This window comes from Crinia signifera, chromosome 6, assembly GCF_055691185.1.
Source record: "Crinia signifera chromosome 6, ASM5569118v1, whole genome shotgun sequence".
NCBI classification, from domain to species: domain Eukaryota; kingdom Metazoa; phylum Chordata; class Amphibia; order Anura; family Myobatrachidae; genus Crinia; species Crinia signifera.
In genome coordinates, this window is record NC_139222.1 from 24311382 (window position 1) to 24325144 (window position 13763).

The window sequence follows — 13763 nt, forward strand, 5'->3', positions numbered from 1 at the left end:
GGGGGAAACAACTACCTGTCTAATTGGGAGAGAGAGAGATGAACCCAATGTAATGGCTGCCATGAAGTATGAAGAAGAAAGTATGCCTTTATGCAGATGACACAAAGATATGCACCAGGAGGGGTAAATGAAATGACTGATGATCTAGGTAAACTTGAGAATTGGTCAAGAGCATGGCAACTACAGTTTAATGCCAAAAAATGCAAAATTATGCACTTGGGACTCGAAAAACCCAAAAGCTCAATATAGTATCAAGGGTACTATAATGGAAACTACTGAGGAGGAAAGGGATCTAGGAGCCACTATTTCAAGTGACTTAAAGGCTGGAAAGCAATGTAACAAAGCAATGAGGAAGGCTAGTCAGATGCTTGGTTGCATAGGGAGAGGAATCAGTAGCGGAAAAAAAGACGTAATAATGCCACTTTATAGGTCATTGGTACGGCCTCATCTGGAATACTGTGTCCAGTTCTGGAGGCCATATCTTCAGAAGGATATAAATACATTGGAGAGTGTACAAAGAAGGGCAACTAAAATGGTGCATGGCCTACATCACAAAACTTACCTGGATAGACTAAAAGATCTTAACATGTATAGTTTGGAGCAGAGAAGGGAAAGGGAGACATGATAGAAATCTTCAAATATATCAAGGGTTTTAACATAGTACAGGAGGGAAATTTTCTTCAAAGGAAAAGAAGTAATAGAACACGAGGACATGCACCGAAACTGGAGGGAGGTAGGTTCAGGGGAAATGTTAGAAATAATTACTTCACAGAAAGGGTAGTGGATAAGTGGAATAGCCTCCCATCAGAGGTGGCAGAGGCTAAAACAGTAGAACAATTTAAACATGCTTGGGTTAGGCATATGAATATCCTTACAAAGAAATAAGGATCAAAAAGGGTTGAGGTTATCTAAAGGATAAAAAAGGGGCAGACTCGATGGGCCAAATGGTTCTCATCTGCCGTCAAATTCTATGTTTCTATTGTACATGTGTGATTAGCAGATGATGTGTGTATACAGAGGGCCCCCATACCTGCTCAACCATGTACAAGAAAAGTAAATCTCTTCTTACCCAGTGATGTGAGGGGCTGGTGACTCTCCATCATCACGTCCTTGTACAGACCCTTGTGTTCCTCTATATACTCCCCCTCCTCCATGGAGAGACATACAGTAACATCCTGACACCTTATTGGAACCTGACAAACACAACAATACAATCATCACACAGAAACATCCCCCGATGGTACTGTATAATGTCCCATTCCCAGCAGCCACCTCCCCCCATGTTACTTTATAATGCCCCATTCCCAGCAGTCACCTCTCCGGTCACATCCCCCGGTGTTACTGTATAATGTCCCATTCCCAGCAGTCACCTCTCCAGTCACATCCCCCCGGTGTTACTGTATAATGCCCCATTCCCAGCAGTCACCTCTCCGGTCACATCCCCCAATATTACTATATAATGTCCCATTCCCAGCAGTCACCTCTCCGGTCACATCCCCCGGTGTTACTGTATAATGCCCCATTCCCAGCAGTCACCTCTCCGGTCACATACCCGGTGTTACTGTATAATGCCCCATTCCCAGCAGTCACCTCTCCGGTCACATCCCCGGTGTTACTGTATAACGCCCCATTCCCAGCAGTCACCTCTCCGGTCACATCCCCGGTGTTACTGTATAACGCCCCATTCCCAGCAGTCATCTCTCCGGTCACATCCCCCGGTGTTACTGTATAATGAACCATTCCCAGCAGTCATCTCTCCGGTCACATCCCCGGGGTTACTGTATAATGCCCCATTCCCAGCAGTCACCTCTCCGGTCACATCCCCCAATGTTACTGTATAATGCCCCATTTCCAGCAGTCACCTCTCCGGACAGTTCCCCCAGTGTTACTGTATAATGCCCCATTCCCAGCAGTCACCTCTTCAGTCACATCCCCGGTGTTACTGTATAATGCCCCATTCTCAGCAGTCACCTCTCCGGTCACATCCCCCGGTGTTACTGTATAATGTCCCATTCTCAGCAGTCACCTCTCCGGTCACATCCCCCGGGGTTACTGTATAATTCTCCCCATTCCCAGCAGTCACCTCTCCAGTCAGCAGCTGGATGATCTTGTTGGTGAGTTCTAGGATCTTCTGCTCACTGTCTCTCCCATGTATCAGTGTGTGAGGTGGGGGCATTTTGATGGGGCTCTGGGTCCTTTTCGGTCCTTCTGACACACAGTGATGGCTACTGGGTGTCTTGTGATCACCGGATGTCTTCTTCACTACTGTGTAACCCTGTGTATTAGAAAAATACATTATCACTGCATACACTCCCAGTCATGACCCTTTATTATTACTGGAAGTGATGTCACAGTGCCACTCCCAGATCCCCTCACCTCCCCAGTCACGTCCCTGTATTATTACTATAGATATAAGTGATGTCACAGTGACGCTCCCAGATCCCCTCACCTCCCCAGTCACGTCCCTGTATTATTACTATAGATATAAGTGATGTCACAGTGACACTCCCAGATCCCCTCACCTCCCCAGTCACGTCCCTGTATTATTACTATAGATATAAGTGACGTCAGTGACACTCCCAGATCCCCTCACCTCCCCAGTCACGTCCCTGTATTATTACTATAGATATACATGATGTCACTGTGACGCTCCCAGATCCCCTCACCTCCCCAGTCACGTCCCTGTATTATTACTATAGATATACGTGATGTCACTGTGACGCTCCCAGATCCCCTCACCTCCTCAGTCACGTCCCTGTATTATTACTATAGATATAAGTGATGTCACATTGACACTCGCAGATCCCCTCTCCAGTCACGTCCCTGTATTATTACTATAGATATAAGTGATGTCACTGTGACGCTCCCAGATCCCCTCACCTCCCCGGTCACGTCCCTGTATTATTACTATAGATATAAGTGATGTCACAGTGACGCTCCCAGATCCCCTCACCTCCCCAGTCATGTCCCTGTATTATTACTATAGATATAAGTGATGTCACAGTGACGCTCCCAGATCCCCTCACCTCCTCAGTCACGTCCCTGTATTATTACTATAGATATAAGTGATGTCACATTGACACTCGCAGATCCCCTCACCTCCCCAGTCATATCCCTGTATTATTACTATAGATATATGTGACGTCACAGTGACGCTCCCAGATCCCCTCACCTCCCCAGTCACGTCCCTGTATTATTACTATAGATATATGTGACGTCACAGTGACGCTCCCAGATCCCCTCACCTCCCCAGTCACGTCCCTGTATTATTACTATAGATATAAGTGATGTCACATTGACACTCGCAGATCCCCTCACCTCTCCAGTCACGTCCCTGTATTATTACTATAGATATAAGTGATGTCACAGTGACGCTCCCAGATCCCCTCACCTCCCCAGTCACGTCCCTGTATTATTACTATAGATATAAGTGATGTCACAGTGACGCTCCCAGATCCCCTCACCTCCCCAGTCATGGCCCTGTATTATTACTATAGATATAAGTGATGTCACAGTGACACTCCCAGATCCCCTCACCTCCCCAGTCACGTCCCTGTATTATTACTATAGATATAACTTATGTCACAGTGACACTCCCAGATCCCCTCACCTCCCCAGTCACGTCCCTGTATTATTACTATAGATATAACTTATGTCACTGTGACGCTCCCAGATCCCCTCACCTCCCCAGTCATGTCCCTGTATTATTACTATAGATATAAGTGATGTCACATTGACACTCGCAGATCCCCTCACCTCCCCAGTCACGTCCCTGTATTATTACTATAGATATACATGATGTCACAGTAACACTCCCAGATCCCCTCACCTCCCCAGTCACGTCCCTGTATTATTACTATAGATATAAGTGATGTCACAGTGACGCTCCCAGATCCCCTCACCTCCCCAGTCACGTCCCTGTATTATTACTATAGATATAAGTGATGTCACAGTGATGCTCCCAGATCCCCTCACCTCCCCAGTCACGTCCCTGTATTATTACTATAGATATGTGATGTCACAGTGACGCTCCCAGATCCCCTCACCTCTCCAGTCATGTCCCTGTATTATTACTATATATATATAAGTGACGCTCCCAGATCCCCTCACCTCCCCAGTCATGTCCCTGTATTATTACTATAGATATAAGTGATGTCACATTGACACTCGCAGATCCCCTCACCTCCCCAGTCACGTCCCTGTATTATTACTATAGATATACATGATGTCACAGTAACACTCCCAGATCCCCTCACCTCCCCAGTCACGTCCCTGTATTATTACTATAGATATAAGTGATGTCACAGTGACGCTCCCAGATCCCCTCACCTCCCCAGTCACGTCCCTGTATTATTACTATAGATATAAGTGATGTCACAGTGATGCTCCCAGATCCCCTCACCTCCCCAGTCACGTCCCTGTATTATTACTATAGATATGTGATGTCACAGTGACACTTCCAGATCCCCTCACCTCCCCAGTCATGTCCCTGTATTATTACTATAGATATAGGTGATGTCACAGTGACGCTCCCAGATCCCCTCACCTCCTCAGTCACATCCCTGTATTATTACTATAGATATAAGTGATGTCACATTGACACTCGCAGATCCCCTCTCCAGTCACGTCCCTGTATTATTACTATAGATATAAGTGATGTCACTGTGACGCTCCCAGATCCCCTCACCTCCCCAGTCACGTCCCTGTATTATTACTATAGATATAAGTGATGTCACAGTGATGCTCCCAGATCCCCTCACCTCCCCAGTCACGTCCCTGTATTATTACTATAGATATAAGTGATGTCACAGTGACGCTCCCAGATCCCCTCACCTCCCCGTCACATCCCTGTATTATTACTATAGATATAAGTGATGTCACATTGACACTCGCAGATCCCCTCACCTCCCCAGTCACGTCCCTGTATTATTACTATAGATATAAGTGATGTCACAGTGACACTCCCAGGTCCCCTCACCTCCCCAGTCACCTCCCTGTATTATTACTATAGATATATATGAGGTCACAGTGACATTCCCAGATCCCCTCACCTCCCCAGTCACGTCCCTGTATTATCACTATAGATATAAGTGATGTCACAGTGACGCTCCCAGATCCCCTCACCTCCCCAGTCACGTCCCTGTATTATTACTATAGATATAAGTGATGTCACAGTGACGCTCCCAGATCCCCTCACCTCCCCAGTCATGTCCCTGTATTATTACTATAGATATAAGTGATATCACTGACACTCCCAGATCCCCTCACCTCCCCAGTCACGTCCCTGTATGTTTACTATAGATATATATGAGGTCACAGTGACATTCCCAGATCCCCTCACCTCCCCAGTCAAGTCCCTGTATTATTACTATAGATATAAGTGACGTCACAGTGACACTCCCAGATCCCCTCACCTCCCCAGTCACATCCCTGTATTATTACTATAGATATAAGTGACGTCACAGTGACGCTCCCAGATCCCCTCACCTTCCCGGTCACATCCCTGTATTATTACTATAGATATAAGTGATGTCACAGTGACACTCCCAGATCCCCTCACCTCACCTCCCTGTATTATTACTATAGATATAAGTGATGTCAGTGTGACGCTCCCAGATCCCCTCACCTCCCCAGTCATGTCCCTGTATTATTACTATAGATATAAGTGATGTCACAGTGACACTCCCAGGTCCCCTCACCTCCCCAGTCAGCAGGTAGATGATCTCCAGGGTGAGATTTAGTATCCTCTCAGTCATGTGACTCTGGTCCTTGTCCATCCTCTGGGAATCAGTGAAGTGTGTCCTCTCCACGTGATGTCTAGAAAACACTCTGTTTCCTCACTGCTCCGTTGTCTAGGTGTAAATATAATACTCACAATAAACACCACACAGTACACATGTAACATATTAGGTAAAGGGAAAATAAATCCACACAGAGGCCAACAGAAGCCTCTTATGTTTCCACACACTATCTATCTATCTATATTCTCAGAATCACTGTGCAAAAACTTCAGGTGTTGATTTAGCTCAACGTTTCGTGTCCCCTTCGTCAGGATAACTGTACATACTGTGAAATAAATAGACAAAGTAACTTACCCCCCACATCCTGCCCCTTCTGTCCACACGGGGACTCCGTCCAGCAGCACAGTGTCAGCTCGCTCAGGGGTAGATTTATTAAGCTCGGTGGTGATAAAGTGCCTGGTTTTTTATCACCGGCCAATCAGCTCCTACCTGTCATTTTTCAAACCAAGTCTGTAACTTCACAGGTAGGAGCTGATTGGCCGGTGATAAAAACCAGACACTTTATCACTTTACCGAGCTTAATAAATCTACCCCTCAGTGACTACCGCAACTTCCGGCGGACATGATCCAGCGCTAGCTGTCCGGTTCCCATGGAGACGGAGGGTACACAATCTGCCAGAATAAAAACATACACTAGAAATCGTGTGCAGAAATCACTACAACCACATACTAAATATAAAAACTCCCTTATGCTTTAAGGATGCGTGCTAAAACACAGTGATGAGTATGACCGTGTGGACGGAAGTGGCAGGATGTGGGGGGTAAGTTACTTTGTCTATTTATTTCACATTATGTTCAGTTATCCTGACGAAGGGGACACGAAACGTTGCGCTAAACCAACACCTGAAGTTTGTGCACAGTGATTCTGAGACTCCGAGTGCAGCTTGTATCTCTGCCCTATACCAGTGGGTTCACCCCCATCTCGTTACAATGTCCATTGTAGTGAATGGTTGTCTCAAAATAAATATAATAGAACACCACAGGACACTCCTCCTGTACGATAGGACGTCGAAGGCCGCTCCCCCATATAACAGGACACTGCAGGCCGCTCCCCCCGTATAACAGGACAGCACAGTCTGCTCCCCCTGTAAAACAGGACACCACAGGCTGCTCCCCCTGTAAAACAGGACACCACAGGCTGCTCCCCCTGTAGAACAGGACACCACAGGCTGCTCCCCCTGTAAAACAGGACACCACAGGCTGCTCCCCCTGTAAAACAGGACACCACAGGCTGCTCCCCCTGTAAAACAGGACACCACAGGCTGTTCCCCCTGTAAAACAGGACACCACAGGCTGTTCCCCCTGTAAAACAGGACACCACAGGCTGCTCCCCCTGTAAAACAGGACACCACAGGTTGCTCCCCCTGTAAAACAGGACACCACAGGCTGCTCCCCCTGTATACCAGGACACCACAGGCTGCTCCCCCTGTAAAACAGGACACCACAGGCTGCTCCCCCTGTAAAACAGGACACCACAGGCTGTTCCCCCTGTAAAACAGGACACCACAGGCTGTTCCCCCTGTAAAACAGGACACCACAGGCTGCTCCCCCTGTAAAACAGGACACCACAGGTTGCTCCCCCTGTAAAACAGGACACCACAGGCTGCTCCCCCTGTATACCAGGACACCACAGGCTGCTCCCCCTGTAAAACAGGACACCACAGGCTGCTCCCCCTGTAAAACAGGACACCACAGGCTGCTCCCCCTGTAAAACAGGACACCACAGGCTGCTCCCCTGTATACCAGGACACCACAGGCTGCTCCCCCTGTAAAACAGGACACCACAGGCTGCTCCCCTGTATACCAGGACAACACAGGCCGGCCGCTCCCCACTGTATAATAACATCACCTGCTGCCAGATACAGCAATGTCTTCTTTCGGTCCCCCGTAACTTAATCACCGTGGCTGCTGGAAATGAGAAGCCTCAGGTAAGATCAGCAGCGCTGCCCCAGCAGAGACTGAGCCGAAATGCTGCCGCCACTGAACGCGGGGATTGGTCTTCGGTAAAATGGCCGCTGCTCTCTCTCACACAGGGGACAGTTGCTATGGAGATTTACTAGTGTACACAGTATGGAATCTATCAGCTACCGGGGACCTTACATCACACAACTCTCTCTATGCATTCTCCCAGGGGCAAGTACTTCTTCTAGCAGTCCGGCAGTGATGTCCCCGTGTTCTCATACAGCGGCGGCCATTTTCCTGTGGTATGCACTCAGCTCCCAGACTCCCCCGCGGCTGTAGCCAAAGTGTATTTCCTGTGTGGGGCAGAGTGGGAGGAGCTGTGTTACCAGGGAAACATCCCTTCCTGGTGTGCATGGCAGGCAGGAGGGAGAGTGCTGCAGCTGGCACCAGGTGACCCCAGGTATTATACTGCTAGTAACAGCATAGTAGTGATTGCTGGGTGTGAGCCATAAGGGCACTTACAGGGGAGCTGCTGTTCTACTCACACAGGCTGCAGTATAATACCAGGTGTGTGCTATCACTGGGACCAGGGAGAGGCAGCTGAGTCCTCCCAGCCCTAGCTGTGGTGCTGCAAGGCAGAGACTGGTGTGCATGCTGGGACTTGTAGTTCTTATACACAGGTGTACATGCTGAGAACTGTCCTTTTACACTGATGAGCATGCTGGGACTTGTAGTTCTTCACACTGGTGCACATGTTGGGACTTCTAGTTCTTGTAATAGATTAATTATGAGTAAGCATTTCATGGACTTCTTTATTTAGGCTGCTACATTGTGGACCTTATTTCACAGTCCATCAGACGCTACCCCTTACTGTGCATCCTTGTGACTGGGCCATCCGCCAATCAGAGCTCGCGGGCCAGCAGCCAATCAGGAGCCGGCCAGCGAGCTTTGATTGGTGGACGGCCCAGTCACAGGGAAGTGAGGGGGAAGGAGACACGCGGTGTCCTGTGCTCTCCTCCCATCAGTGACATGACAGGACGACTGCAGGGGGACACCAGACTGTCCTCTCCCCGCCCGGCAGCAGCTGCAACAACGGTGAGTGCTGCTGCTGGGAAATTTGCACTGTGGGGGCATAGCAGTTTGTGGCACTGTGGGGGCATACCAGCTTTCTGGCACCATAGGGGCATACCCGGCACCGTGTGGTGCATTCCTGGCACCGTGGGGGGCATATGTATATATGGCACTGCACTATTGGAGGCATATTTGTATCACACCCACCCAAGGGGTCAAAATAAACTACGCCCCTTTTTTTGGCGCATGCGCCTTCGGCGCGCGCATGATGTCGGCTCTTCAGCTTGACTACCGATATTTTTCGGCTCTTTACCTCTGACCGGTTGGCCACCCCTGTTCTAGGTGATGTGGACGATCTGGTCAGTACTGCCGGAAAGAATCGCCTCGTGTGTACACGGCTTAAGACCAGCAATGTTAGGCCCCACACCCAGGTGTTACACATGGTGAATGTCTCCTATATCTTACAGGCTGACATGACACTGAAGGCCGATTGAGGCCTAAGGGGAGAAACTCTTGGTGCTGAGGAAAAAGAAAAGAAGGAAATATACCTGAGATATATGTGTGTAAGGACAACCTCACCGAGTCAGCAGCCCAGGGTACAACTCTTGCAGGTTACCACAAAGATACAATGGAAAAGAGGAAAATGGGAGGCGCTTGCGGGTGGCCAAACACCATATTGTAATCAGTGGTATCAAAAAATTTTTTAAATATATAAACTTGTAGAAAGAAATTCATTTATTTGTGTATGAACTAATGCATAATAATTCTCATGAACAGTAAAAAAACTTAAAAAAAAAAAGGTACTTGTGTACTTTCACGGCAGCAGTTACGTAGTCAGCGTAGCATCCCTGTCAGAATCAGCGTAGTGTTCCCGCGGCCAGCGTAGTCAGTGTCCCTGTCTGTCAGTGTAGTGTTCCCATGGCCGCTTAAGTAGTTAGCGTAGTGTAGTCAGCGTCCCTGTCAGAATCAGTGTAGTGTTCCCACAGCCGCTTCAGTAGTTCGTGTAGTCAATAGAGCGTGTTCCCAGGGCCACTTAAGTAGTTAGTGTAGTCAGTGTCCCTGTCAGAATCAGCCGGAGCTTACGCAGTTAAGGCCCATACACACTAGAAGATTTTCATTTCAAAAGACTTTGGCAAAATCTGTGATCGATATATCTGTCACCAAAGTAGTGCGTACACACTGAGCTATTTTCCCCAAAGAGCAAGAGATTTTCAGGAGGCGAAAGACTTTGCTGAAAATATTTAATTAAAAGGCTATTTACATAATGGGCGGGGTTTGAATTCCAAGGAAAGGAGCAGAGGCCATTGTATTTAGTGAATTTCTGTTCTTGGGGCCTGATTCAGAACTAATCGCTGGGCTGCGTATATTCGGAGCCCAGCGATCAGGTAAACCCCACCCTACGCTGCCAGCTAGGGCTTTCTTGATCTTTGCCAGGGGTTACATGCTCTTTGCCAGGGGCTTCATGCTCTTTGCCATGGGAAGTTACTCTGTGCACTGCACTCCATGGTAAAGGAGACAGAGCGGTGGGAAACCCAGATGTCTCAGAACAGGCCTATCCGTCCGTGTCGCGGCTATTTGAAATGATGTGCCAGCTGGTGACTCGCAAGCCAATAGAAGCTCGTGGCCTGGCACCGCCTGATTGGTTGCTGGGCCGCTAACGCCGATTGGCTCAGGAGTCACGAGCCGGCGCGTTGTTTGAAATAGCCGTGCCATGGACGGATGGACCTGGTATGAGACAGTCGGGTATATATTACTGCCTAATAAATTCAGTAAATAATCATTGTTGAGCAGTGGTGCCAGTAGTATATACATTGCTGGCATGTGCCAGCAATCTATATATTACTGGCTTAAGAATGTCATTGGTGCCCAGTGGTGCCAGTGATATATAGATTGCTGGCATGTGCCAGCAATCTATGTATTACTTCCTTATGAATGTCATTGGTGCCAGTGATATATACATTGCTGCCTTATGAATGTCATTGGTGCCCAGTGGTGCCAGTGATATATACATTGCTGGCACATGCCAGCAATGTATATATTACTGGCTTAAAAAGTTGGACAGTGGTGCTCCGTGTGGAGCAGGATGGAGGGAGGAGGAGGGAGCAGGGTGTAGGGGGCGGGGCGACTGAGCTGCCTGGGACCCAGGATGACAAGTGCGGCAGACGGCGGGGGAGCAGGGCTCTGCACTGCAGCATCCAGCCACAGCAGTCTGAGCAGGGCGGCGCAGACCAATCCTGCAGGGTGAGTTTATGACAGGCGGGGGGGGGGAGGGGGAAGCAGCGGGGCGGTCCGCCGGGCTGAAAGTGGTTAATCTTTCAGCCTGGCAGGCGTACACACGCGGCGATGATGGATGAAAAACATCCATCCATCATCGCCACATCATCGCCACATCTGCTGGTAAAACCAGCAGATGAACCACGTTCCTAGCAATGATGCGGGAGCGCGCATCATCGCTAGTCGGTAATCTATGGGGCATACACACGAAAAATTGTCAAGTGTGGATGGGCCTTTAGCGTAGTCAGTCAGCATTCTGTCACCACTAATTTCATTGTCAGTTATGGCTGCTAAAGCATTAACCATCTTTAACCTGCCGCAGATGGCAGAGGAGTCGGTGGAGTTTTTACAAGGCCACCACTTGCTGCCAGAGACACAGACCTGTGTCAACGGGCATCCAATGAGACTAAATGTAAAGGAGCATATGTGTCGATGCCACATAAGAAGCTGTGGCAAGAAGGTTAGTCTCCGGGCCGCAAAATGGTTTCAAGGATGTCACCTGACATTTATGACCCTTCTACGTTTCATATTTTCTTGGGCAGAGGAGCTGACAAGCATTAAATTTTGTGAGCGCCACCTCATGATTTCCTAAAAACCCGCCGTGATTTATAACAACCTTATGTGGGAGGCATGTACCCTGGATTTGATGTCACAGCCCCAACGCCAGATTGGCGGTCCCGACAAAATTATTGAGGTGGATGAAAGTTTATTTGTCTAGCAAAAGAATCATGTTGGACGTGTCCTACCTCAGCAGTGGCTGTTTGGTGGCATATCCCGCGAGACAGGTGAATGTTTCGTAACACCTGTGGCCAGCCGTGACGCCAGCACCCTGATGTCTGCCATCCAGACGCTTATTGAACCGGGTACCACCATATACTCTGACTGTTGGCGCACGTACAACACTTAACAACTGGAGCAGGCGGGGTACCATCATGCGCGCGTCAACCACCGCTACAATTTCGTGGACCCAGACACTGGAGTTCATACCCAAAACCTTAAAAGACTTTGGAGGTCATGCAAGTGGAGGAACAAGAGACAGAGGGGCACTGCGCGCCAATACCTCGACTCCTACCTGCAGGAGTTTATTTGGCGCAAAACCCTCTTCTCCCTCTACACCACCTCTCTGGGAACCCTTATCAGCTCCTACGGCTTCCATTACCACCTTTATGCTGATGATACCCTAATCTATCTCTCCTCCCCCGACCTATCCCCATCACTCCTGTCCAAGGTCTCCGAATGCCTCACTGCCATCTCAGCCTGGATGACCCAACGCTTCCTGAAACTAAACATGGCTAAAACTGAACTTCTAATCTTCCATCCCCCGAACATCCCCTCTTCTCCCACTATCTCCATCAGCATTGGTGAAACCGAGATCACCTCCACCGACCAAACGCAATGCCTCGGTGTCATCATTGACTCCTCCCTCTCTTTCACCCCCCGCATTCGTGCTCTCTGACAGTCTTGCTGCTTTCACCTCCACAACATCTCGTGCATCAGACCATTCCTCTCCACTGACGCGACCAAAATTCTCATTCACTCTCTTGTCATCTCCCGCCTTGACTACTGCAACATCCTTCTCTCTGGGCTACCTCTCACCCGCCTCGCACCTCTCCAATCCATTCTTAACGCTGCTGCTAGGCTCATCTTCCTCTCCCGCCGCTCTACCTCCGCCCCCCCCCCCCCTCTGTCTATCTCTTCACTGGCTCCCCATTCCTTTCCGAGTTCTCTTTAAACTCCTCACCACCACCTACAAGGCTCTCTCCTCCTCCACCGCTCCTTACCTCTCTTCACTGATCTCTATCCACACTCCCTCCCGTCCTCTTCGCTCCATCGCTGACCGCCGACTGACCTCTCACCTAATCACCTCCTCCCACTCCTGTGTCCAAGACTTCTCTCGCGCTGCCCCCCTGCACTGGAACAACCTCCCGCCACCCATCAGGCTTTCTGATTCCCTTACCTCCTTCAAGCGCTCCTTCAAAACCCACTTCTTCCGACTAGCCTATCCCTCCTCCTCCTAACCTCTTTCGCTCCTACTATCCTGCCTACCCTACCCCTCCATCCGTTTCTACTTATCCTATTGTTTTTCGTTCGTCCACCCACCTCCTTTTAGTCTGTTAACTCTTAGGAGTAGGGTCTTCCTTCCTCACGTACTCACCCTACCTCTTTACCTCCTCAGCGCTCTCCCTACCAGAAGCCGCGGCCTAGAATAGCTGTCCGTACCCGCGGCGGAGCTCCACGCACGGACCGCTGCCTTATACGGTCCCGGAGCGTCCACCTGAACTACCCTCGCTGCTGGAGGTGGGCGGTGAGTGCCCCAGCCTCTCCCCGCCGCTGCTGCCCTGCCCGGGGAGCCCTGGAGCCAGATTGGGAAGGAGGAAGCTGAGTGTCTCCCTCGGGCTCCGGCTGCGGTGGCCATCTTGGATCTGAACTCTCCCTTGAGCCCGGATCTCCCTGCCTGCACTCGCAGCGCACCAGTTATTGTGGCTCTGCCCCACCACTGCCCCTCACCCTTCAAGAGTCTGGAGGAGCCTGCTCCCTACAGTGCCTCCATATATTTAAAATTAAAGTGGACACAGATTCTATACACAGCACAGCCCCACTCTGCTACTACTGCCTGACAGCACCTTACCCATCCCTGCCTCCTGAGAGACTGGATATTGCTGGCAGTGCCTATAAACATCTGCTTGTAAAGTTTTCCTGCTGCAGCACTACAGG

At 49.5% G+C, this 13763-nt stretch overlaps 1 protein-coding gene across 7 annotated transcripts in view; it reads right to left on the reverse strand.

Annotated features, from left to right (window-relative positions):
• LOC146010146 (uncharacterized) overlaps positions 1 to 13763 on the reverse strand; it is an 85168-nt gene that overhangs the window by 40141 nt on the left and 31264 nt on the right. Inside the window, exons 1-4 of one of the 7 annotated variants that reach the window (XM_083151096.1) lie at positions 7651 to 7995; positions 5700 to 5852; positions 2084 to 2275; positions 1070 to 1193 (exon numbers count right to left, since the gene is read on the reverse strand). The exons of the other annotated variants lie outside the window; for them this stretch is intronic. Of the exons in view, the coding sequence (XP_083007222.1) occupies positions 1070 to 1193; positions 2084 to 2275; positions 5700 to 5777 (394 nt within the window). The 5' untranslated portion in view covers positions 5778 to 5852; positions 7651 to 7995. Of the gene's footprint in view, positions 1 to 1069; positions 1194 to 2083; positions 2276 to 5699; positions 5853 to 7650; positions 7996 to 13763 lie in introns of those variants that run through there. 7 annotated transcript variants of the gene reach the window in all.